This window comes from Plasmodium chabaudi, assembly GCF_900002335.3.
Source record: "Plasmodium chabaudi chabaudi strain AS genome assembly, chromosome: 7".
NCBI lineage: Eukaryota > Apicomplexa > Aconoidasida > Haemosporida > Plasmodiidae > Plasmodium > Plasmodium chabaudi.
The window spans coordinates 774,393-801,890 of NC_030107.2; the positions used below are offsets into that span (position 1 = coordinate 774,393).

Here is a 27,498-nt window from a genome sequence, read left to right on the forward strand (position 1 = left end):
TGAAGAATATAAATATATAATTTTCTTAAATATAAAATGGAAAATATATATAATATTATACATTCTTTAATATATTTTATGTAATATATATTACTCTCGATATTTCCAATTTATATTATCAAATTATTATATTTCCATATATTCTTAAAAAAAAAAAAAAAGACCGATATATTCGTACTTCATATTTTTCTTTTATTTCGATAAGTATGTTTATTATTTTATTTTTTTGCACATGCATAGTTTTCAATTATATGCCATTTTCATCTTAGCATACATTTTTACTATACGTTTTACGTATAATTATTATGTACAAAGATTATACGATCTCGCGAGTTATTAAAAAAATCCAAGTTATCACCAAATATTTCTTAACAATATAATAAATCTTTCAAAATATTTTTCGTATACTTATTTAATTTTTTTTAAACTATTTTTTACTGTTTTTTTTTTTTTTTATTATTAATTTATATACTTTAAGTACCCCATTTTAAATGAAAATCCAATTTTGTTATCAAATATTGCTTGTGAAAGCCACTTTTTAATATTTCTTTTTTTTTCTCGTGCTTAAATTTTTATGTATATATGATAGCTATTCGTTATTTATTATTTATTTTATTATTATCTTGCACAGTATACTATTTTGTTCGTCTTTAGTATGTGCATATTTCAGTTATCTCTGCCTTTTAAACGATTTTACTTACCTCGTTATATAGTCACCAAATAAAATTTTCGAGCACTTCACATACTCCGTTATTTTTAAATTCTTTTTTCGTATCTTATCAATTTTTATGAATGGTATAATTTTATTTTAATCACCCCAATTCGTGATCCATAGTTTTGTAAGCATTTTACGATAAGCCAAGACAACAAGAGAGTGTGAGTTTGGTTTCGCAAAATAATTCACAAAAATATTCGGTGCTGTGTTTCAAACAAAATGGATGTATGCGAATTTGTTGATCCAATAAGGAAAAGAAAAATAACAAATAATTTAATTGACTTTGATAAATATGTATATAAAGAAAAAAATGATAAGTGTGAAGAAAAGCAAAGTAATGAATATGTTGTAAAAAAAAAAAAAAAAAAAAAATTAAGAAGGGTATTGGACAGTTCAAATAGTGATAGTAGTGATAAAGAGAATATCAAAAAAGAATATAACAACGAATGTGAAGAAAATAAAAAAAATGATGATGAGCTTTTATGTAAAAGTTATGAAGATAGTATGACAAATGATAATGAAATTGAAGAAAGAAAAGAATATGAAAGAAATTTAAAAAAGTTGTATAATTGTTTACTAGGTTCAATAAAAGTAAAAAATAAAATTATAAAATATTTTACACAAAATATAAAAGAAAAAAGACAAGATATAATAAAAGAATTTGTAAAAGGTTCATTTAGAATTAATAATTATGATGCAGATTTTGAAGATTTTGAAAAAAATGTAAATACATTTCATAAATTAAAAAAATATCAAAAATGTGGAGTTTATTGGTTATATATTTTATATAAAGAAAAAAAAAATGGAATTTTAGCTGATGAAATGGGATTAGGAAAAACAGCCCAGACATGTGTATTTTTAGATTATATGTATAAAACAAATAAATTACAAAATAAAACTATTATAGTAGCACCAACAAGTTTATTAAAAAACTGGGACAACGAAATAGATATGTGGTGTCCATATCTTAAGAATCATAAAATTATATATTATGGAAATCAAAATGAAAGGAAATATTTAGCTTATGATATATTTACAAATAAAAAAAAAAATAATAATAATAATACAATACATTTAATTATTACTAGTATTAATATGTTAACTGGAAAAAACGATGCTGCATATTTTAGACAAATTCGTAAATATGATTATCTAATTTTTGATGAAGCACATTTTTTAAAAAATAAAAATTCATTAATCTATAAAAAGTTGCAAAAAAGAATTGTTTTTAGTAACAAAATATTACTTACTGGTTCTCCTATTCAAAACAAAACACAAGAACTAACGAACCTTCTTTTATTTTTAATGCCACATATATTTACAGAGCAGAATATAAATGCTGCTATGGATGCCTTTTTAAAGTTATATCAAGAGGTAATCGAGAAAAAAGACGAGCTAGATGACACCCAATTAGAATCCAATACTCAATCGCGTAACTACAATATTATGGATATTTATGAAATAGAATCCGAACCAGATGAAAATAAGCAAAATAAAATAAAAACAAATAAGGATGATGATGTATATTGTGTAAGTGATAGTTATGGAGATGAAGAAAATGAAAATAATTCGGATGAAGAAAAAGATGAAGGATATATGTGTGAAAATACTCGAACTATTATAAAAAATTATCTTGATGAAACAATCAAACATCATGAAAAAAATGTTGATATTAAAAATAAAGAAATTATTTTATTACAACTAATTATTGAACCATATATTCTTCGACGATCTAAAAAACACGTTTTTATAGATATGCCTAAAAAGCATAGTATAATAATTAAACTGCCTCTAAATAACACACAACTCGATTTATATAAAGACGAGATATTGTCAAAATTGCAACACACACATAAGCATTTAGAATTTTTACAAACAAATTCAAGTAAAGAAGAGATGGACAAACTAAAATCAATACTAGAAGGAAAAACAGAAAAGGAATCTAAAAATTTACAAACGAACGAATCAAACAGTACAACGGATACTAAAAATTTCGACGAAATGAAAGGAAGTAGTGATAATTATGATGAAGATGATGATAAAATCGATGAAGAAACGATAAATATAGAAAAGGAAGAAGAGAATGATGAAGAAAATAAAGCAAAAATTATAATAAACAAAAGAGAGGATGAAGAAATGGTAAAAATTAGCCAAGTCACTTCTACATCATCACAAAATAGTAATAGTAGTGGTACTACAAAAGAAGAGAGAGGTAAAATGATTAATGCTTCTATTTTCATTTTAAGAAGAATATGTAATCATCCATTGTTACATAAATATTATTATTCGGTTGATGATATAAAAAAAATATCGAAATATTTTTATAATAATACGGATCAATATTTAGATTTAGATTTAAAAACAGTGGAAAATGAATTTATGAAAATCTCCGATTTTGATATACATTTATCAATTAAACATTTAATATCTCAAGGAGATAATAATTTAAATAAATATTTAATAGATAAAAAACATATTTTAAATAGTACAAAAATACATCATATGTTAACTCTTATTAAAAATATAAAAGAAAAAAAAGAAAAAGTTTTAATTTTTTCACAATATACTACATTTTTAGATATTATTGAAGAATCACTATTATACGAATTTATTTATGATGAGAATGATTATGCTGAGCATTCCAGTTTTGTTGATAAAACTCAGAGTGTTAGTAAACAAAATAACGAAGTAGAAACCGACCACAATAATGAAGTAGAAAATGGCCACAATAATGACAAACAAAATAACAATTTTTCAAAACGAACTAGCTTTAATAAAGATGATGATACTTATATGCGATCCCCTTCAGCAATGTCTACTTCTTCACAATTATCCGAAAAAAGAACACAAAATAATATTTATGTCCGATTAGATGGTTCGACAAATACCATTGAAAGACAGCAAATTATAAAAGAGTTTTCGGAAAATGATAATGTTTTTATTTTTTTACTTTCAACAAAAGCGGGTGGTGTTGGCTTGAACTTAATCGCAGCTAACCATGTCATTCTCATGGACCAGGTAATGATCAAAAACGGCCCACCATAATAGGAAGGGAAATTACCATCAAAATTGCCATCAAAATAGGCACCTGTTCCTCTTCAAACTTATCCATATTTGAGCATTTCTCTTTCCCTTTTTGCGCAGGACTGGAACCCCCACAACGATAGACAAGCCGAAGACCGGGTGCACAGATTGGGTAAGCCAGTGAACGAAAAAAAAAAAAAAAAAAAAGAAAAAAACGAAAAAAAATATGACGAAAAAACGGCAAAAAAGGAGACTACTTGGTCACCCGCAAAATTAACTGCACCATTTTTGTATTCCCTTTTTTGACTAATAATTATGTTATTTTTTTAGGACAAAAAAAAGAGGTATACATTTATCGACTATGTTGTAAAAATACAATAGAGGAGACAGTTCTTAAGGTTGGAATAGGAATAAAAAAAATGTTTTTTTTCATATTTTTTATATAAATATATATTCAAATATTAACCTTTTATGTCTTATATTTTTTCATTGTAGTGTTGTAAAGCTAAATTACACCTTGATCAAGCTTTTGGAGGAAATAGCGATTTATTACAAACAGCTTTTATAAAAGTAAGCTATTTTTTTTTTTTTTTTTTTTTTTTTTTTGAGTTATCATATTTAATTATATACATATGTATACTCAAGTTTTGTCCATTTGGAAACAATGCTTAATGTATTATTATGTAGCAAATATTTTGCTCTTTTTTACATTCAAAATAAGATATGTATATATATATTATATACATGCTAAGCTCTTTTTATTCCCTATTATTTTTTGTATATGAGTGTGCGCATGTTTACATGCATGGCTAGATATGGCTATACATCCGTTTTGAGATCATAATTAAATATAATAATTTTTCCGCCTTTCCACATTTTTCACTTTTTCACGTTTTTTACCTTTTTCGTTTTTTTCCCTTTTTAGGATGCCTTAAATGTAGTGGAAATGAAATAAAAATAATTTTTTATTTATATTCGCTCTATATTTTTTTATAATGTAAATAAATGTGGCTTAAAATAAAAAAAAAAAAAATAACGCACATGTATATACGGGTTTTGATATGCGTATACAACTAATTATACAGTCCATCCATATATTTTTATATTTTTTGAAGAATATATTATTTTATAATATATATCATTTATGCATTATATATGTATTATTTTTTTTACTCTCATTTTTTTGTTATTTTTAAACAAACTATTTAAACATTCTCAATAACCCATAAATAATAAGGGCCCCCCCGATTTGTATACTTGTAAAATAAAATAAAATTATTTAAGCAAAAAATATGACACATATATAAATAGCAAAATTACGTGTAATTTATGAAAAATAATTATATAGCATTTTTATGAACTTTGTATTTCTTCTATAATATGATATTTGTCTCAAAAAACATACTTGTATATTCGTAAATTATTAAAAATATATAAATTATAAAAATTAACTTGGTGTAAGGCTTAAATACATTTTTACAATTACGTTATAAAAAATGGTACTTAAAAAGTTGATCATATCCATTGTAGTTGCTATCATAGCAGTCTTAGTTGTGATAAACAGTAAGAATAAATATGCCATTTTAAGAAAATTAAATTCAAATATATAATCTTTAATAAACATTAAGAATATGTCTATACCGATAACTATATGCGACATATACTTTTTTATTTCTTCCCTTTTAAGCGACCATATACTTTATCCAGGACAGTTTAATTTTCGTAAAAATAAGTAATAATCATTGACAATTTATAAAGATAAATTAAATTAACTGACCATGTCTTATGTATCAACCAGTTTATCCATCATATGCCATGCCACTAAATATGAGATGTCGATTTTGTACTTATATACGATTTTTTACACATTTTCATTTTTCTTTTTAATTTAACCTGTTTGGTACCCCCTTTAGAGGCCGATCCCCAATATATCAAACCCTTAGGTAGGCCAAGAAAATTCTTCAGAAAAATTTGGAAAACTTATACTTTTTATTTACCAAGTCATAATATATATTATTTTATTTTATTCAAAATTCAGGACCCAATTATGAGGAAATTATGATGCCAACCGAAGATAATCAGAAACTTCGATGGTAAATAATTCGAAAATGGAATTACATTATATAGCCAGTCTATCGCTCTATCTTCCACTTTGCTTCTTTTCACTTTGCCTCTTTTCACTTTGCTTCTTTTCACTTTGCTTACCTATAGTTGGTTTATAAAAACTGAAGACTATAAGAACAAGCCAGTTATTCTCTATTTCCTTGGAAATGGAAGTTGTAAGAATCATCAATTTTTATTCCCCCCAAAAATTTTTACATATATGGATAAAAAAAGAATCCAAGCTGAGTTTGCCTCCAATGTGTACATAAGAAATTACCGACTTGTCAATTAATTTTTTTTTTTTTTTTTTTTTTAAAATAAATCCATTTATAGATTTGGAGAAAAATGTTGAAATATACAATTTGATAGTTGGAAGAGTAGACGTGAGCGTTTTCTCATGTTCAAATAGAGGGTATGCATATAAATTAAAAAAAAAATATGCATCGCTAAATTTTCACGTTTATATATATATTTTTTTTTGCTTATTTTTTAAATACAGTTCTGGAGATAATGATCTTAGCCCATCCGAAGCTCTATTTTACAAAGACGGCCAAGCATACATAAATTATCTTACGAGCATAAATATGAAACATATATTTGTGCTTGGAACGTAATAAAAACAAACCTCTCTCACTGCTACAGCGCGTGCAGCATGGCAATTGTCACACTTTGCAAGTGCATATATACATACATATTTATTTTTTACTTTGTTAATTTAGGTCCATGGGTGGTGCCGTTGCTATTGAGACAGCTAAGAATAATGTCAATCATGTAAGTCCATTTGCTTTAGTGTTAAATGCATAAAATGGTAGATAAGATTATACAATTTTATACAATTTTATATTTCATTTTTTTTTTTACAGATATCGGGCTTAATCGTTCAAAACTCATTTTTAAGCATGAAAGAAATGGCAAAACTTGCGCAACCATTTTTATTTTTTTTCATCATATCTTATGATTTACTAATAAGAACAAAAATGAATAATGAACAAAAAATAAAGGAAAATCGTGTTCCAGCCTTGTTTAATATTTCTGAAAAGGTAGGCACATGAGAAAAAAGCATATACAAACACATGTTTATTCGTAAACCAATTTGATATGTTATACATTTGTTCTCCCATTTTGTTAAATACTTTTTAGGATAAAATCGTTCCCCCAAGTCATGGAAAAAAACTATACGAGGTAGGTTTACATGTGATGTGTTTTTCGTAATTTTCATAGCTTTTCGCAGTTTTCGTAATTTCGTTACATTTTCTCCGTTTGCTCACCCTTCCTAGCTATGCCCAAGCCAGAAATTTATTTACACTGCAAAAGATGGAGAGCACGTTGACATCCTCGTAAATGATGATGGGTCTTACCATCGATCGATGAAAATATTTATTGAAGCAGCAATTTCCAAATACGGCAAAAAATAATCCCTAACACGAGTGGAGAAGAATTAGGTCAATATGTGCATGCCGACATGTACAATCAACCAATTAATCAACATAGGACGTATATATTTTAAATTAACAATTTTGCAAAGACATTTTTTGTTTATTTTGTATTATTTGTTAAGGATTGTTCCCTTAATTCAATGTTTGTATTATTTTCCTAATGAATACAGAGATAAAAAAATGACATAAATATTGAAGAAAGACATTTTAAAACATTGTTACTTTTTATAATCCAAGTGTTATAAGTTTTATATGTCTACCTAAGTTGGGCATACAATAATATAAACAAAAAATCAATTTTCGTTCATAACTATTTTCGAAATTCAAGTTATAAACTGTTTTGTATTAGTAATAACCATTTCATTTTCACAATTAATTTAGTTTTATATAATTGTATCTCTTCTTATTTGTATTAACAATTAATGTAAATTCCATTTTGTTGTTTTAATACTATTCTGTATTATGTTTTTGTCTATATATTTTATTCATCAAAAATATTATATAAGCTAAACATACATATACATAGATTTAATAACATTTGAATTAAATATAAAGTTAAGAATATAAACAAAAAAAAATTAATACCCTTTACAATTATATCGCATATTATTCTTTTTCAAAAAGAGGAATAAACAAAATGGTCCACCCTTGGTAGGTACTGATAATTAATTTATAATTTATTTATCGACCAGCTTGTAAATGTACATAGGTTTGAACTATGCCGTTTATTTACACCAGCCCAGTCACATCATTTTATGCTTTAGCCTGCATGGTCATATGTAAAACGTTACTAAAAAAGGCACACCGTATTATATTCGCGGTTGAATATGCAGGTTGCCCTTTCCATTGCTATAGCATTTTTTATTTATTTTTATTTTTATTTTTTGTTTATTCGTGTTCAACTTCAAAAATGAATTATTTTATCAAAAATTTTAAATTGTGCATCCACATTTACGCATATACATAATATGAATATACTTATGAATATACATAGGCAGGTATGTACATACATGCTTGCATAAATGAGAGTTTTATAGAGGCACATAAGGATGTGTACTGACTTATGCTTATATAATTAATATGTGCATAGGATGTATATATTAAGTGAAATGGTAAAAGGCAAAAAATAAAAATAATAATTATATAAACAGAAACAGAAGATCGAGAAGGAAAATAAGGAAGGATATATAAATATATCTGAAAGCATGTAAATTTAATAAAATAATTAGAAGCAATAATAATAAGCATGTAATGAATTATACAGCCTCTAAAGGCTATAATTGTACATGCAATATAAATATCGAAAAATAAAAATAGAACTATAAAAAACAAATCATAATATAAATAATACATATATTTTCATATATGTAACACCATACCAAGCATGTACATTCTTAATGTAAAAATTGCGAAGGAGAAAAGGGTAAGGAAATACGTATAGTTATTATACGTATATAAAAAATGGATACAAATAAGTAAATAGATATATACACATACATACGCATATGTATAAAATATTTAAATTTAAAATAATTTATAATTTTTTTTGTTTTTACTACAATATGAGGTAAAGCTATGGAAAATCTGTATTTTTTTTTTTTCATATAAATATAGAATAAAATGGATATCGTTTGAAGAATTAAATTTTGTTAATTTTATCTGCTACAACTTTAACATTGTTTTTGATTAATTGTTGTTTATGATAATTTTTATAATCAAAGGTACAATTGTGTGCATCAGCATATCTATGAAGGGAGCAAAAATAATGATTGCATCGACATTTTATACCTAATAATCCAATATTTTTTGAGCATGAATAGCATTTGCTTTTATCTTGGCCATCTGTTGCGCTTTCCATTTTTTCATAGGCATCTTTTTCAGCATTATTATCATTACTAACAGGTATGCTATTATTTTTCTCATTATCATTATTATCGTTATCATTTTTTGTATTATCACTGTTAATGTTTTTATTGTCGTTCTTTATATCGACAGTATTTATGGTAGTATTATTATTATTATTTTTTTTTTCTTCTAATTTTATTTCACTATTTTGTTGTTCATTATTTGCTTCGCTTTTTTCATCTTTATCTTTTCCTTTTACAAAATGTGGATCAATTAAATCGTTTATTTTATTGTAATTATGCATTGTATCGGACATACTTTTATCTTTCATTTTCTCAATGTTAGACATTTCTTTTTTTTGTTTTTCTAAAAATTCTCTATAACATTTTGAGCATAGATTGTTATTTGCTCGGTTTCCATAAAATCCACAATTGTTTTCACACAAAATCGACGGTGGCTGAACAAAGGAAAAAGTTAAAATTTAAAAAATTTTTAAAAAATAAAACGACAAAATGCAATAATAGAGTGATGTGGAATGACGGTATTGCCTATTTTCCGGTTGGGAAGGAAATAGAAAATATGCATGCATATGTACATAAATATGTAGAAAACACAGTTATGCATAATATATTTTTCTCTTACCGTTGTTGCGTTTTTTTCTGAACTCATTGTTTCAAATATATTTTTTAAAGTAGAATAAATTGTAATGATAATAAAAAAAGTATAAAATTGGAATATTAATTTTTTTTTTACATGCTCATTTAAAGATTAAAAAATATAAAACACTGATGTTTTATTTGAAAAATAGCAAAAAATAAATATAAATTATAATGCGTATAAAATATAGAAATTGTAAATAATTATTATTTCCCCGTGATAGAATAATTTATCAATGCCATATATATTCACACACATATATATATATGTATATGTAAATATATTAATATATTTCCAACTGTGTTTACTTCATCAAATTCGCACTTCAACTAAATATTTTTTCGGTTTCCCTTTTCTTGATTAGTTAAAATTTATTAATATATTTGTATACACTTCAAAAATGATAAAATTTTTCAACTTGCACTTTTAAAATTCGGTTATGCAAATTTTTGTAGTATGTATATATATATGCACTCTTTTATTTTTTTATATTTTTTGGCTTGTTTTTTTAATTCTGTCGTATTAATAAAAATTTGTCTTATTATATTATTCACTCAATTGTTTATTAATTTATTTGTAAATTAGTATAAATAAAAAAAACACACATAAATAATGTGTACTTTTACTGTAGAACGAAATTCAAACATACATAAGTATGCATATTTTATTAATAAATATGCACACTACATATATATAAAGTATGTATACATATATATATATGTTTATGCATATCCTGCATATATTTAATTATATGATTTGTTAATAAAAAAAATGTGCGTGAATTTTTTTTTATGACTATTAAATATTTTTTTTTCCTTAATTTTCGCTATTTGTATGAACGTTAATAAATATATAATATATATTTATATTATACACGGAAATAGTTCAATACATAGTGTACATCAATTTGTCGCTGTTCTTTTTATTAATGCGGATTTCCCGTTTTTACATATATGCGATAGTAGTGTATGCTATTTTTTGTAATATACAATTTTCCAGTGTTAAAATGGGCAAAGAACACAGTCGTGATGTCATGTATTAAATATTACTACACATAGGTATCCACATAGTAGATAAATATAAATATACTATATGCATACAACCACATATATATATAAGAATATAACAATGCAATAATGGACTTATAACATGAAAGTATAATCGTGATTGTATTAAAAAAAAAAAATCAAACAAACAAAAATATGAATATTAAAAAATATATAGTTAATTTCGAAAACTTTTTAGCTGTTTTTTTTTTTGATGTTAATAATAAAATGCATAAATAAAAAAAAACATGCTAAGAAGAAATGAAGAATAGAGTAATGTAAATTAAGGCAATGAAAAATTGGCCTAAAAATTAAAATAACATTAAATAAATAATTCAAAATAGGATTATTAATTAATTAAATAATAAAGGTAAAAATATAAAAGTTAGTGTAAATCCATCCATAAAATGTATATATATAATTATTGTTATTTATAAATATTATTCGCAATTCATTATTTTATTAAAACTGCATTTATTCAATATTATATTTAAAAAAAATTAAATAAAAACAGGAGGTATAAATGTATATATATAATAATAATGTATAAATTATATTATTTATGATATATTTTATATAGTTTTTATATATATATATAAATAATAAATAAAACAGTAACTTTTATATGATAAAATAAAACCCCCATAAAAAAAATGGTGTCATTTACTATATGCGCTATAATTTTATAAATTTTATTATTTTATTATTTTTTTTTTTTTTATTTTCATAAACAAATATATATAATTTCCTTTTAAACATCATTTTTATAAAAATAATCGACCAAGAAAAAAGAGAAAAAAATGGCATTATAAATAATGTTATATATAATATTTATATTTTGTCTTTCCATTTCATTTTTTTACTTTTAAATTAATTTAGTATGTACAATAATATATTAATTACATAAAATAAAATTATATAATAATATGTAAAAATGGGGATGGCTATATAATTAAAAGAGCCTAGAGGATTTTATATTTATATGTAAATTTGTTTTATATAATTTATTACTGCTAGCTTTTTTATGTCATTTTTTTAAGCAGTTTTCAAAAAATTTTAAATACTATGATATGATGTTTTCATTTTTTAATGACTACACATTATTATCATATTTTTACTAGTTTTTTTTCTGGGGGGGTGCTTATCCCTATAACTTTTAATCCCTCGGTTGGCTCATACAATTTTTGCATTATTTTATTTTTTTTTTTTAAAACAAGCCAAAGCTTATGGTTTATAAATATATATCTTTAAAATTACTATGTTATACTAATAGAAGGTTATGAAAACAAAGAAAAAAAAATGGCATTGCATTGGCAGGAAAAGTGATAATATAAATGCTTGGTATTATTTTACTTAATTAGATAAATTAACAAAGTAAACCAAACGGTTTAGTTATTCCAAATGTTTAGGGGAATAACTCAGAGCGACAATGTATTTAAACTCATAGAGAGTAGTGGATATTTTATGAAATAAGCATTTCAAAGCTTTTTCAAAAATATGAAACAAACTCTATGGAAAATGATTAAGCATAAGCATATATAGGGTTACATATTTTTTATGTGTATATTATTACAAATGTTTATAATATAAAAGGATGTATATTTATATAATATATATTATTCTTTAAGACTAATCAAAGTGCCCATTTCATCCATACTTCGTAAGTATGTACCTCTAAAAATGTGCAATTATACGTGTTTGTATATTATATTTGGCAGTAGCCTAACCAGTTTAATTGTCACTAGTCTATAATAAATATTAAAATTGAGGTGAAAACTTTATATGTATTTTTCGTACGCTTATAACTGTTTATTATCACAATCGGCACTTTAATAATAAAAACAGCTCTCTCTATATATAGAGGGAGAGATATCGGTAATATTTTCTCAAAATTGTAAGGAATCACATTTAAGGTTATTCTTAGGGCATATAAATATATATTCATTTGTTTACTAATTTATTATTTTTTCATACAAAATAAGTTGAAAATATTTATTAGCTACAATGTCTTAATGTGCGAATTAAATATATTTATTGTAAAAATGAAAATTTAAAAGAAAAAGCAAAAAAATTGTCTATAAATTTGCCAATTAATTGTTTAATTATGTCCATTATTTTGTCCAAAAATATAATTTTTATATTTAATGCATATTGTTCTTTACATGAATACAGTACGCATACGTATGTATGAATTATTCTATAAGGTTGTGAATTTATTTTTTTTAATGAGAATTCGATTTTTTCACATTCTTATTTGGCAAAGAATTTTAGTGCCTCCTTTGGTTTTCTCGCCAAAAGCTATCTTTGCATTTTTCAGCCTTTTCAACCTTTTCAACTTTTTCAAGCCTTTCAAAATTGTTTGCACAATGGGATAGTACTTAAAAATGGTATGTGACAAAAATATATTATATGTATATAATTGACATGAACATTTTGAGTAGACATTTTCCCTTGATCTATTACATGCTATACAATAAATATACAAAAAATAAAATTATCATGTATATATGAAAACTTTCTGTGAAAAGAAAAGGAACTTAAAAATGCAAAAAAAATATTACAACCTACAATGCAGAAAAATGTAACTATACATATATTCTGCTATTTTATTAATTTTTTAATTTTTTCTCAACGCCTCTATATTTACTATGTTTTATGCAATAGTATTTTTTTTTTTCGTAACTTTTTTATTTTAATTATTTTGATTTATTACGTTTAAATATTTATTTTATATTTTTTGAATTATATTTATTTATATTAATTTAATTTAAAAAAAACACAAATTAATGACATATTGCTTATATAAGGAAATATCATAGTAACAAATACAAAAAAAAATAGTAAGTATAATAGTTGGGATATTATTGGAGAGTCTTTTGATATGAAGGAAATATAATTTTATAAATGGTAAGAAATTTCATAAACTTATACTTAGCCCAATATGCATATTTTTGCTTGTACATATTTTAACTTATGAACTAGCCTATTCTTGTATGACTATTGTTTATAGCAAAGCTTGTTCTATCCACTATGCTACAACTTTTTGAAACATGCTCATAACTTATATGCATATATTCATGGATTTTTTTTTTGACCATTTCAGGGGAAGTTTAAAAAAACACAAAAAATTTTAAAATTAAAAAGGGTGATAAACCCAAATGATAATAGATTAAAAAAAACAAATGATAAAGTAATAAAAAAAAATGATAAAAATAATGAAGGAAAAGTTAAACAAATAGTTCCAATTGATAGTAATTTATTTTTTAATTATAATGAAAATTTATGTCCACCATATAATATAATATTAGATACAAATTTTATAAATTCAAGTATACAATATAAAATTGATATAATTAAAGGATGTTCAGAATTATTATTAGCAAAATGTAATATTTATGTAACGGATTGTGTTGTTGCAGAAATGGAAAAGTTAGGACAACGTTATTCGCTTGCTTTAAAATTACTTAAAGATCCGAGATATAATAGATTAACATGCACACACAAAGGGACTTATGCTGACGATTGTATAGTCAATCGAGTTACTGAAAGTCGATGTTATATAATTGCAACAAATGATAGAGATTTAAAAATACGATTAAGAAAAATCCCAGGTGTTCCAATTTTATATGCAAAAAATTTCAAATATAAAATTGAAAGACTTCCAGACAATATTATGATATAAAAAAATTCCCAAAAAAATTATAAAGATCGCAATCGATCCATAAAATATAGTACGTCTTGTATGTGTGTATCCGTACTATATTTTCTTTGTTTCGTTTTTTTTTTGTTAATTTTAATATTTTTTCATTTCTTACTTTTTAACATACCTTTATTATTTTCATACTATTCTATTTGTAAATAAAATGAAACTATTTTTATATTATAAACATTTACTTAAAGTAAAATTGCCTTAATTTTGTGCCATTTTTTGGTAATATAAATTTATATTCTTAAAATGGTGGTTTTTTTTTTTTTATAAAAAAGTAAGACATAAAATAGCCAAAATAGTATATGTATACATTTTATTCTGAACTGTTCATGTGATTATATCTAAGTTTTATTTCATTAGCATGTTCCTAAAAAATGGTAATTTTAATTATATATTTTAATTTTTTTGCTTTTTTTTATTTCTATTTTTACTATCATTATTTTTTATACTTTAATAAATATCGGATGAATATTTGTTATCGTGCTATTGACAAAGTAGGGATTTGTTTTTTCGATTTCTTTCATATTCATAAGTATATTTGCCTTCACAAATGCACACCCATTTAAAGTGCAATTATATAAGGTGCCTAAATATGAAGGGAAATAAAAAAAATATATATAGCCCTAATAGTGAATATGCACATTATGTGATCTCAGTATAAATGGTATTGTATTATTTTTATCATACATAGAAATGATGTTGCAAAAAAGTAGAGGGTAAATGCTGCACACATAAATTTTATGTAATACGTATATATATAATCGTGTGTATGTACAGCTTTATTTGGTAAAAAAAAATATTCTATAATACTTACTTTTGTAATCAAAATAATTGTTACTTCCAATTTTGAGAGAATTAATTATATGTGTGCCCGATCGAAAAATATTATAATTGCCAATGTACATATTTTTATTTGTGTTATTTATTATAGTAACATTGTCTTCAAATAAGTTATGATCTCCTATATATATTTTTGCGGTTGTTGATAAAATAGTTGAGCCAGGAAATATAGAATTTCCTTTCCCTAATATTACATTTTGATTTAGTTTACCAAAAACATAAGACCTATAATCATTAGAATTTGTTTTATTATTTGATAATGTTTTTGTATTTATTTCTTTATATTTATGCGTATTTTGAAATAGATTGTTCGCTATACATTTGTCTATGTAGCATAATTTTTTTTTTTTTTTTTCTTGGCTTTTTTTTAAATAAAATGAAATAAAATAATAATAAAATAGCTGTAAAAAATATTTTTTATTTTTATCTTCCCATAATTTCATAACCTTTTTGTCTTTTTCCATATACATTAAAAGCTTCATCATATTTTTTTTATTATGGAAATTTTTTATCATAATACTTCGGCAAGCTTTTCTGCTCTTTCGAAGCATTTTTTTTATTGCCCTATAATTTTGTAATTTAGTTCCATTTATATATTCATTATATCTTCTAATGTACTTTAAAACATAATTAGTTGCATTTTTTTTGAAAAGGTAATTCGTTGTCATTTTGGGGGCTGTAGGAATTTCTTTGGTATCTTTAAAAAAGTCTTACGAAATGAATAATAAAAAAAAATGTGCATATAGTGTACATATTATTATGTTAGTGTATAGGCCAGTGATCATAGTTGGCTTTCAATATAAATGAAGTTCATATCTATGTGGTCAATTAATATAGTAATGCAAATAATTAAGAGATATAAGGATAATAAAAAAGGGGGTTGTTTTATAAGTTAATAATTTGTTTACACTCTCATTTTGTAGTTTCAATTTTGTCTTTATTTTATACCTGTTTGATTTATTTCCTTATTAATTTTGATAAATTTTGAAGAATTTATCGAACTATTTTTGTCTTGATTAAATTTGTTTAAATCATAATTTTGAATTTGATTTAAATAAAAAGATAATGGGGATTCATTATTTGTGATACGATTTTTTATTTGTTTATTTACGTCCGAATTAAATGTGTCGATATAAATAAAATTGTCTATATAACCATTAGAAGAGTTAGACTTAAAATTAGAAGAATATTTTTTATATATATCATTGGGTTCGGTATCAAAAGTTATTTCACTTGATTTGGATTTACAAGATAAAATCGTATTTGAATTTTCATACGAATTGAAAGTATATATTTGATTATGATTTGTATTAAATTTTGTAAACATATTATTAAATAATAGTGCATTACTTTTTTCTGACCATAATGTTTTATAGTTCATTGTGTATTCATTTAAAGAATGCACACGTTTAAAAGGATTTAAATTTTCACTTTTAATTGAATTTTTTGAATCATTAGTAAAACTATTAATAGAAATTAAACCTAACAGACTGTTTGATTTTATTTCATCATGACTTGATATATGTGATAAATCCGATTCACAAAAAAAGTCATTTTTTCGTTCGAAATTGTTATCTATATTTCTGTCTAGGTTTAATGATAGCAGGTTTACGATTTTGGAATTATTCATTTTTTCAATTAAACGCAATTACAGGGACACATAAAACTAGGAATAATAGCGAAGTATTCAAAAATAACAAAGTTTAGCTTATAAAAAATATGCATATAGATAACATATATTGTTTTGCTACAAATTTGAGATAATTATTTATTAACATTTTTATTCACCGGGTTTTATGATAGTAGAAACATAAAAAATAAAACATTCACATACCAAAATAAATCATAATATATGTATGCATCAACGAGTTAAATAATGAAGAAGAATTATTATATTAGGTGAAATGGAAAATGCTGTTTTATTCTATTTTACTTATAATTAAAAGGTTCGAGTAAATATGACAATCACACACACATGCATATAATGAGGTTTATTTCCTCATTTTGTAATTTTATTATATTCCTAACATATTTTAGCAGAATTAGACTTAATTTTTACCAATACCCAAGACGATATAAAAATTAGTGTGTGTAACAATGTATAGGAAAATATTCTTAACATACATGTCTTATTAACTTTTTTTTTATTACCGTTAAGGTAAAATGGTTGTAATAGTCATACAATAAAAAATAGAAATATCCATAAACAGCTATTACAAGGGTATTTTTTTACCATATAGCTATATGTAGCTATATTTTGTTTAAATAATTATTGCCGTTCATAATATATTTTGGACGATTTTATTTTTTTTTTTAGCTACTTATTGATTGTATGGACTAATTTAGTAGATATATGGTTAAATAAAATTAAATAATTATAAGAGTATAATTGAAACTTAAAATGCGAAATTTTTTAATCAATATTTAAAATATCGTTTTTTTGTTTCCTTTGCTTTTTTAACTTAATATATGTAATTTCACTATTAGCTCACATAAGTTATTTTATTACACGATTCATTAAATAAAAATAATGAAAAAAAAAAAAAAAATGAAACATGGATATTATTATATATACGTACGTATGTGTATATATATACACGTGTTATTGATTTTTTTTACTTTTTATTTGTTTATTTTTCTTATGGATAAATATTTATATACATTTGCTTGTTTTAATTTTTTTAATCTATGAAAAATCAAACAGTTGATATAGCTTTCCTGTTCTCAAAAAATGATAGATTTTACAATAAATTTTAATACATAAATACGCATATTACATAATTATGCACATATACATATATATTAAATATATTTAGTACATGAGTTTCAAATGTAATGAACTGCTTTTATTCTAATCCTTCATCCTTTGATTTTTCTGTAAGGGGGAAATAAAAACCACAAAAAAATATATAATGAAAGCATGTTGTAAAAGCAACGATTATGATGCCAAGCATAAGACACGAAAACGAAAAATGCTACCATTGCATCGGATATACATGCACACACATATATACAGTTGTGAATTTTACATAAAGCATAACGGCTTAAAATGTAATTTCGTTTTTTAATTACCTTCTGTTTGATCTCCTTGTAAATCGGATGTCCATAAAGTCAAGTTATCTCTTAATAATTGCATAATCAAAGTAGAATCTTTGTATGAATCTTCACTAACATTATCAAATTCAGTAATGGCATCATCAAAAGCTCTTTTTGCCATTTCACAAGCTTGGTGTGGTTGATTTAATATTTCATAAAAGAAAACTGAGTAGTTTAATGCTAATCCTAAACGTATTGGGTGAGTTGAAGGAAGTTCATTTTCTGCAATATCAGTAGCTTTTTGGTATGCTTCTTGAGCAAAATTTGATGCTTCTTTTTTTCCTTCATCACATGAAAATTCACTAATATAACGATAGTAGTCACCTTTCATCTTATAATAAAATACTTTACTCTCACTTTCTGAAGTATTTGGTATTAACTTTTTGGTAAGAAGATTTAAAATATCTTGACATATACTGTTTAATTCTTCTTCAACTTTCTTCCTATAAGTAGCAGCTACATTCTTGTTATGAACATTAGCTTTGCTCATTTCCTTTTGTTCAACACTTGATATGATTCTCCATGAGGCTCTTCGGGCACCTACGGCATTTTTATAAGCCACAGACTGTAGTAGGAAAAGTGAAAAAGAAGAAAGTGAATATAAGAATTAGAGCACATATAAAGAAAGAGAGGCATCCATAAGCCCTCAAAAAATTGTAATATATAATAATAATAAATAAGCGTGCAATTGATTTCTAATTTAAGCTATACCAATAAATTCCTTTCTTCAACGGTTAACTCGTCTTTATCATTATTAACACATTGTTCAACCAATGTTCTCATAGCATCAGCCATTTCTAAAAAATAAGAAGAAACGGAAATAAATAATAACAACCCAATATCGGTATTGTAATAGTTTTAATACAAAAGAAATTATTCCAAAAAGTATATATATAGTAATAATGAAATATCATATGCATATTTTTGTGAGCACAAAAAATAAATAATAAGTATGGATAGAATGCAAATACTGCATATGTGTGTGATTATATATATTTATATTTTTAATGGATATATAACAAATCATGGGGAAAATGGTACATAATTTTACTAAGTTCCGCATTTTGTTTTTTATTTTTTTTTTTTTGTGAGATTATTATATGCAATTCTTACCATCATATCTTTCGGCTTGTTCAGCCAATTTTGAACGGTAGGTACAATCAGATCTTAATTGTTTTAATTCTTCAGGTGTTGCCATTGTATATGTAAATTATTATATGTGTGTATATATATGATATACAATTTTATATTATTTATATTTTACTTTATATATATAATTACGATCCTTTTAATATAAATATACTAATATATATATACCAATAATATAGATATATATACATATATATATTATATTTATGGATATATTAATTACTTTTTTTTTTTGTAAAAATAAAAAATTATATCAATATATGAATTTTTTTTACGATATTATTATATGTAGTCTATGTAAAATATAATAAAACATAAATTTAATAAATATATATATGAGATAAAATAAGAAGAAAAAAAAAGTGTTATTAATATATATTAATATAATAATATATATAAGTATATAAAAAAAGATACATGATAAATAAGTCCATGCACTATTTTTATTTTTTTTATTATTCCAGTGTAAAAAAAACTTTATATATATATTTTTTTGCATATATTGATTTATGTATATATAGTATAATAATTTAATAATTATGTATTACCGTTTATTTTTTTTTAATATAAAAAATAAAACGTTCTCTCCAGAATAAGTTCTTCCGATTAAAAATTAATGTGCAAGTTTTATTATGTATTACGTGTACGGATTTATTTACGTATATAAAATACTATTTTATGTATTAATTATTTATAACCCCCCCCAAAAAAAAAGCCTTATTTAAAAATAATAAAATAATAGGTAGAAATAAATAAGTTTAATGTTTTTTTTTTTTTTTTTTTAATTTAAACAATCGATCTTAAAATCATTTTTGTTTTTTTTCCTAAAATATACACTTATTTTTTCATATGAATTTTTTTTACTTGTATATATACAGTCATGCTTTTTCTTTTTTTTATATTTTTTCAATATTTGGAAGTATTCCTATTTTTTTGTGCTCTTTCTATCTAGCTTTTTTTTGTTCATATAAAATTATCCAAATATATATTATGTATGTGCGCATAACACTCCTAATTTACATGTACATTTTTTTTTTAATGATAATATATAATTATACTTTTATAATTATATTATATTCATATTTATAAGGTTTTTAAATTATTAATATAATTTTCTATTTACATTTTTTTGGGTATTATATGTAATTTGATTTGTGCATAAAATGTGTTAGTACTATGAAAAATAAATTTGCCATCCCCTTACATATATTTATGATATATATTCTTATTGTATTTTTTTCATATAATAAATGAAAATTTGGAAGGAGGCACAAAAAAAGAGAATACTACACAAGTGCATATATAAATAATATGCTTAACGCCTTTTGTTGAGGGTTTTGGATATATTTAGGTTTTATTTCTATAGTATATAAATTTGTAGGCATTTCTTAAATTACCATATATATAGATAGGTGTATAACAATGTATATAATATTTTACTTAGTATAAAAGAAAAAGGTGCTTATGAACTTATTCAATGGTACTATTTGTATACTAAACAAAATATAGCACGTTAAATATATTTAAACCGCTTAAAAAAAATAATGCCAATATCCTAAATTAGCAATGCATAAATCTTTGGCAACTCTATGAGGGCAACCCTTAAATATTTATTTTTTAGCTAACTGGTAGCTAATTTAAGTTATATATAACCATCATAAAATATTGCTTTTTAATAAAATCTAGCTAAAATAATACCCCAAAAAGTTACACTACAAATTTTAGCTAGCACTTTTTTAATTAATAAGATACAAAACATTTTATAAATAGATTAAATAAGAATTATGTGCGCAAGTGCATTAATAAGTTCTTTATATATTTTACGGTTTTTCTTTGTATTTTCTTAGATACACACATGTATATGGCTCGTATAATACAGTTTTAGGCTTATATATGAGCAGTTCTTAGTTTGGTATTTTTTATGAACAAAAAATAGCTGTACATATTTTTTTTTTTCATAATGTTATATTCCCATTTTAGCATGGAAAAAATGAGGTAATATTTTTCAAATTTTGCAAAATATTAACATATAAGGGTTAAAATTGTATCCATAAATGTGTGTACCATTTATAGCCAAATAAAAGAACTACTTCCTAATTAATATTAAAAAAAATATGTCATACAAATGGCTATATTATTCATAACATTTTTATTTGAAAAATATAGTATGAACAAGTAATGCGAATAAATGTATAATAGACTAATTTTTGTGTGCGCAAATTATGGACCTTAAAATTTAAATAAGTATTATTATATAATTAAGCTTTTAATTATTAAAGTTCTTTATTAAGTTCATGTAATTACTAAAACATATAGAAGTTAATTAATATGAAATGATATAAATTTAATCATAATAAAAAATTTTGAATTTTATAAAATACACGCATATATACACAAATTTTTTATTTTATGTGTAAATGCATTTTAAAAAAGAAACAATTTTAATTAGGTTTGTGATAAAAATAAAAAAGCAAACGGATAAGATTAATTTACATACGTATATATAAAATATATAAATGCACATCATTTAATTATTGGTATAAATATATATAAAAATAAAAAGAAAATATTATACTTTGCTTATAGAATGCTGTGTCGCTGCATTTCTATAGCTCACTAATTATTTAGTATACATAATAAAACACTCACATACGTGTATGCATATGTATGGGAAATTATTTAATTATAGATTTGCTTAGCTATTTTGTTTTATTTTAACAGTGCTTTTATTTTTTAATTTGCCTAAATAGATCCTTCTATGGGCTTGTTTACATTTTTTTCCATGCACACATCTCTCATTTTTATGCTTTCATTGTGTATCTAAAACGAAGAAAAAAAAAATATATAATATATATAAGAGATAAAATAAATTAAGAGCATATTTTTAGGCAATAGGAAAAATATCGAGATTTTCCCTTCCCTTATTTTATATCTTGCACATGTGTAATGACAAATATGTGGATATAAAAATAAGTTCGTATGTATGTACATGCAATTTTATGATTTTTTTTTTTTTACATTTTTGGCTAGCTGATGAGCATACTCATCAAAAGATGGGTGTGTTTTTGAATTAGTAGTAAAATAAAGTAAACATAGAATGTGACTTAACATATTTATAAAATCTTCGTAACTATCCCCACAATTTTCATTAACTATCATATTTTTATGTGTATAATTTGTAAAAGAATCTATATTTCCATCATATTTTGGATCATATTTAAAAATGCGTTCATACGTATTTGTTATTGGGCTAGGTTGCTCGTTTAAATATTCCATTTTATTTTTTGTAATTTGCAAATTTTTTTTAAATATTTGATTTAGTATATTATAATATGTATTACTTTTTGAATTGTTTTCTGTGTTTGATTCAAATTGATTATCCATGTTGTTAATATTGGCACTTGCATTATTCGCATTAACAGAGTCATAATTTTTTTTGTCCACATCAGTACAAACATAGCAACTTGTATTGTTTCGATTTTCTGAGTTTTCCATTTCGATTTTATCAACATTTTGTAGATTTTTATCTGAAATATTTAATGCATTAATTAATGCAATTGGGGTATTCGAATTAACATTTGATATATTTAAATCAAATAAATGTGAAAATTTTTGTAAAATATGTACATATAAGGTAAATTTATCATCACAATTGTTTAGGTAGCTAAAAATAGAATTTTGTTTTTTATTTTTTAACAAATTTTCAAATGTGTGTGAATTATTAGGATAGCTTATAGTATTATATTTTGCATTATTTGGGTATGCCATATTTTCATTGATATATGGTATATTAGCTGATTTATATTTTAAGTAGGCATTTTTGTCTGTTCGATTGTTGGAAATTTTGTTAGCGTCATAATTTATTTTAGAAAATTCCTCTTTCTTATTATAATTATTATTGTTTGCACATTTTTGGAATGAAGAAATGTATTTGTTGTTTTTATTTTGATAACTATAAATTGTGTTATTACATGTGTGGTTATTACCATTTTCAGTTTTAGTGTTCCTGTCCGAAAAGTTCAATAAGGGTTTATTAACATGTTGATGTAATGGTTTTTTTTTATTATTATTAATTTGTGATTGTCCTTTGAATGATCCATATTTAATTTTATCTACAATAGTAACATTTGGATATGATGGTATATCAATTTTGTAAGAAAATGGGATAAAATATTCTTTTACTTTTCTTTGTTCAGCTAATTTATGAAAGTCTGGACAATAATATTTATTACAATTACCATGTTTATAATTTTCACATTTTTTCGTTTTATAAACAAGAGGATGATAATAAATTTCTTCAATACTATGAGCCAATGGGCATTCAACACCTGCTGGACATTTATTAGTATTAGTTTGTTCGATATATTTATAAAATTCATTATTAACACTACCATCTACATTCGTTAGAAATAAACAGTTTTGTAATATTTCTTTTTCACGTTCTATATCTTTATTATTTTCTTCTTGGTTTTTATTTTCATCTAATTCTTTACTTTTGATAAAATATGGACAAGCAACTGGAATATATCGAAGGTAAGAAGGAAGGGAGATATAATATGGGCATCGTCTTATCCATTGTGTGTTATGACTATATTGGCATCGATCAAGACCAAATTCACAACCTCCTTTAGCTAACCTTAAGCATTGCTTTGTTCGGAATAAATATAAATCATTTTCACTAAGTAATGGTGTGCACGCCATTTTTGTATGGGAAGAGATTTAATTCGAAATTTCCAAAAATGGAAAAAAAAAAAAAAAAAAAAAAAAAATTACTTAATTATTACACATAAATATGTGACATAAATGAGACATGAATTTACAAAACGATAAAATAATTTGTATATAATAATCATTTCAATTATGTGTTGTAAAAAAAAATTAACAAGCTACTACTTTAATTTTATTATATATATATTAACATAAAAAAATTTTAATTAAATCAAATTATAAGGAAAAAATATAAAAAAAACTTGAAATTTTTTTAGTATAGAAAAATATAAAATTATAACAATTTTACAACATTTATGTAACCCCAATTTGGCTATAGCCTAATCCATTATAACGTCCTTGCCATATTTTTCTTTGGCATAAGGAGGGAAAAATAAAAATATGGGTGTGTGGAAAAAATCGGCAAAACAGTTAAAATAACCAAAGTAGGCTATAATAAATGAATAATAATAATGATAAGCATAGGGGTAATTAAAAAAGAAGTTGAAAAAAATAAAAAAAATTAACACACAAAATAGCACACAAAATAATGCCAAAATTGTTTAATATATATTTTTATTTTTATAAATTTAAAAAGTTTATAAATGAGACAGATATATAAAAATTCTCTACATAATATGAAAGTAATTTTTTTTATAAGCTTAACAGTTTAATAATTTTTATTAATTTTAAGCGCATAATATGTTTCCATTTTTAAACAGTTATCCATTAGTGTATTATAATTTTGCAAGTGCTTCAAAAAAAAAAAAAGTTACACACCTGTAACTCAAGTTCTAGGACTTTAATAAGTTTGAAAATTGTAAAACATGTTATAAAAAAAAAAATAAAAAATTGTAAAAAATGGTACAAATAAATGTATGAAAAAATAAAGATATAACTATTTTAAAAATGGAAATTAATTTTTTTTTTTAATCACATTGCATAAGATTAAATCTGTTGAAATTTACACAAAATTTTCACAAAATTTTCACCACTTTTTTTGCTGGAAAAAATTAAAATTATTTACACTAACAAAATAGGGTATAAAAAATTAAATATATACTTATTTAATAATTTACCAAAATTCTCAAATAATTTTTATCAACCATATTACAATAGGATAAGTTCTTAACATGCTATGGAAAAAAATAAAAAAAATATTTTTATAACACCAACAAAGTATATTGTAGAAATGGGATTAAACAAAATGATCAGTGAGTTATTTATAAAAAAAGGAAAATAAAATATTCTAATGAATATTAAATTATATTTTTTTTTTCATAGTATAAAAATTGGATAAAATATTTGGAAAAAAATTAATTGCTTACTCAGTTTTAATGAGTTTATTTCTGCACATTTTTAATTTTATTTAAAAATTATATAAATTTATTTTTAGTTGCTATTGAAAAATTTCATAAAAATTTTAACACACATTCGCACATAATGCGTATGAGTCATATTAAATAAACAAACAAAAAAAAGGGGGGTAAATAATCAAATAAATACTAAAATTGTATAACAATAGTAACAATATTAAACTGTATAGGTTATCAAAACAAAGTAAAAAATGTGTGTGTGTGTGGGTGTGGGTGTGGGTGGTTAAAAAGCTGGGGATAGAGGACGGTTAAACCCTCCTCGCCTATTCATATATTGCCTATATTTTCTCTTTGTTCTTTTATTAACACCTGATATATCTGTTTCATTGTGACATTTATTATCTGTTGTCGCAAATTCAGTAATTCCCATTAACTTTTTAAGCATTTCACTTTCTGATAATTCTTCATTATCTGATGAATTATTATTTTCTGTTTTTTTATAACTATTTTGACTTGGACTTTTATTCGAATTTTCATTTTTATGAATGCCATCATAATTTTCACTATGACTTCTTGAAATGCTATTCATTTTATTTTCTTTATTATTATCATTACTATTATAGCTAGTTATGCTATCTCTTTTTATATTTCTATATTCATCATATGAATCGTTTGAATCCATTCTTCGTCTTTTTTCTCGGCTTCTATCCCGACTTCGGTCTCGTTTTCTGTCTCTACTTCTGTCCCTACTTCTGTCTCTACTTCGATCTCTTCTTCTCTCTCTACTTCGGTCCCTTCGTCTTTCTCTACTTCTATCTCTTCTCCTTTCTCTGCTTCTGTCTCTTCGTCTTTCCCTACTTCGATCTCTTCTTCTTTCTCTGCTTCTGTCTCTACTTCGGTCTCTACTCCTGTGCCTTTTCTTTCGATCTCTACTTCTGCTCCTGCTCCGACTTATGGTATCATCTCGGTATCTGTGTCTATGCTTGTCTTTGTCCTTCCTTCGTTCTCTACTTCTTGATCGTTTCCTATGTCTATGCTTATCTTTATTTCTATGCTCATATTTGTCCCTACTTCGGCTTCGACTTCTGCTTATGCTTCCCGAGATGCTTCCATGTTTATTCGTCTTTCCATTTTTTCTTTTATCTCTTAAATCATTTTCATCGTCATTAGAATCTGTGTTACTTTTTGAATTTTTGTCTTTTCCTTCCGTGTCACTAATTTGTGAATGGTTGCTGATTGAATCTTTTTCGTCTTTTATTATTTCTTCATTTTTTTCAATCGACTGATCTTGTTCAGGTGTTTTTTTTTTACTTGAAAACAATGCATTAAACATTATTAAATTTTATTGGACATTTTACCTTGCCTGTTCATAATTTAATTGCTTTTACTTTATTCTTTTTTTTCTTCAGCTTTAAGCTATTTTTTGCAAATTTGTTTGTAAATATAGCAAACGTTTTATGATCAAATCTATGGAATGATGACAATCTCTTTGTATGGCAAAGATCGATATACATATATTTGTTTATTACCTAAATATAACGATTCTATATTTATATGTACAGCTTAATAGGAGACTTATAAATATTTCGAATGTGAGTTAAAAAAAATTCTGAATTGTACATAAAATATTTTAGTCATAACAATTTTATTATTATTTATGCCAATGAAAAGTTAGCCAAAAAATTCGAATGATTATTAACAAAAAAAATGTATCATAATTATATGGATGTACTGAATTCCCTTTTATAGCTTTACAATATTTTATTTATATGATGAAAAAAAAAATTTATAAAAATTATATTTTATATTAATACATATTTTTATACAAGCATAGTGATAGTAACTTGTGCATATT

At 23.7% G+C, this 27,498-nt stretch overlaps 8 protein-coding genes across 8 annotated transcripts; 3 read left to right on the forward strand and 5 right to left on the reverse strand.

Moving 5' to 3' along the window:
- Nucleotides 1-934: 934 nt before the first annotated feature.
- On the forward strand, nucleotides 935-4,694 carry PCHAS_0721200 (DNA helicase, putative; the record flags this gene model as incomplete). Its single annotated transcript, XM_016797706.1, has 5 exons — nucleotides 935-3,733; nucleotides 3,860-3,911; nucleotides 4,070-4,137; nucleotides 4,235-4,309; nucleotides 4,665-4,694. 5 exons carry the CDS (start codon nucleotides 935-937, stop codon nucleotides 4,692-4,694), a joined length of 3,024 nt encoding a protein of 1,007 aa, XP_016653634.1.
- A 541-nt stretch (nucleotides 4,695-5,235) lies between these two features.
- PCHAS_0721300 (BEM46-like protein, putative) lies at nucleotides 5,236-7,257 on the forward strand (the record flags this gene model as incomplete). The annotated part of the gene is made up of 11 exons (XM_016797709.1): nucleotides 5,236-5,302; nucleotides 5,427-5,471; nucleotides 5,653-5,682; nucleotides 5,778-5,832; nucleotides 5,951-6,018; nucleotides 6,176-6,254; nucleotides 6,342-6,452; nucleotides 6,562-6,613; nucleotides 6,706-6,882; nucleotides 6,983-7,024; nucleotides 7,120-7,257. 11 exons carry the CDS (start codon nucleotides 5,236-5,238, stop codon nucleotides 7,255-7,257), a joined length of 864 nt encoding a protein of 287 aa, XP_016653635.1.
- A 1,660-nt stretch (nucleotides 7,258-8,917) lies between these two features.
- PCHAS_0721400 (zinc finger protein, putative) lies at nucleotides 8,918-9,792 on the reverse strand (the record flags this gene model as incomplete). The annotated part of the gene is made up of 2 exons (XM_016797710.1): nucleotides 8,918-9,580; nucleotides 9,766-9,792. The coding sequence occupies 2 exons, from the start codon at nucleotides 9,790-9,792 to the stop codon at nucleotides 8,918-8,920; spliced, it is 690 nt and encodes a 229-aa protein (XP_016653636.1).
- A 3,938-nt stretch (nucleotides 9,793-13,730) lies between these two features.
- On the forward strand, nucleotides 13,731-14,508 carry PCHAS_0721500 (rRNA-processing protein FCF1, putative; the record flags this gene model as incomplete). Its single annotated transcript, XM_016797711.1, has 2 exons — nucleotides 13,731-13,733; nucleotides 13,930-14,508. 2 exons carry the CDS (start codon nucleotides 13,731-13,733, stop codon nucleotides 14,506-14,508), a joined length of 582 nt encoding a protein of 193 aa, XP_016653637.1.
- Nucleotides 14,509-14,848: 340 nt separating this feature from the next.
- Nucleotides 14,849-17,005, reverse strand: PCHAS_0721600 (dynactin subunit 6, putative; the record flags this gene model as incomplete). The annotated part of the gene is made up of 4 exons (XM_016797712.1): nucleotides 14,849-14,902; nucleotides 14,985-15,121; nucleotides 15,350-16,084; nucleotides 16,324-17,005. The coding sequence occupies 4 exons, from the start codon at nucleotides 17,003-17,005 to the stop codon at nucleotides 14,849-14,851; spliced, it is 1,608 nt and encodes a 535-aa protein (XP_016653638.1).
- Nucleotides 17,006-18,221: 1,216 nt separating this feature from the next.
- Nucleotides 18,222-19,669, reverse strand: PCHAS_0721700 (14-3-3 protein, putative; the record flags this gene model as incomplete). Its single annotated transcript, XM_016797713.1, has 4 exons — nucleotides 18,222-18,250; nucleotides 18,448-19,036; nucleotides 19,183-19,268; nucleotides 19,585-19,669. The coding sequence occupies 4 exons, from the start codon at nucleotides 19,667-19,669 to the stop codon at nucleotides 18,222-18,224; spliced, it is 789 nt and encodes a 262-aa protein (XP_016653639.1).
- A 2,693-nt stretch (nucleotides 19,670-22,362) lies between these two features.
- PCHAS_0721800 (zinc finger protein, putative) lies at nucleotides 22,363-24,321 on the reverse strand (the record flags this gene model as incomplete). Its single annotated transcript, XM_016797714.1, has 2 exons — nucleotides 22,363-22,440; nucleotides 22,639-24,321. 2 exons carry the CDS (start codon nucleotides 24,319-24,321, stop codon nucleotides 22,363-22,365), a joined length of 1,761 nt encoding a protein of 586 aa, XP_016653640.1.
- Nucleotides 24,322-25,926: 1,605 nt separating this feature from the next.
- PCHAS_0721900 (U4/U6.U5 small nuclear ribonucleoprotein, putative) lies at nucleotides 25,927-26,976 on the reverse strand (the record flags this gene model as incomplete). The annotated part of the gene is made up of 1 exon (XM_739079.2): nucleotides 25,927-26,976. One exon carries the CDS (start codon nucleotides 26,974-26,976, stop codon nucleotides 25,927-25,929), a length of 1,050 nt encoding a protein of 349 aa, XP_744172.2.
- Nucleotides 26,977-27,498: the final 522 nt, after the last annotated feature.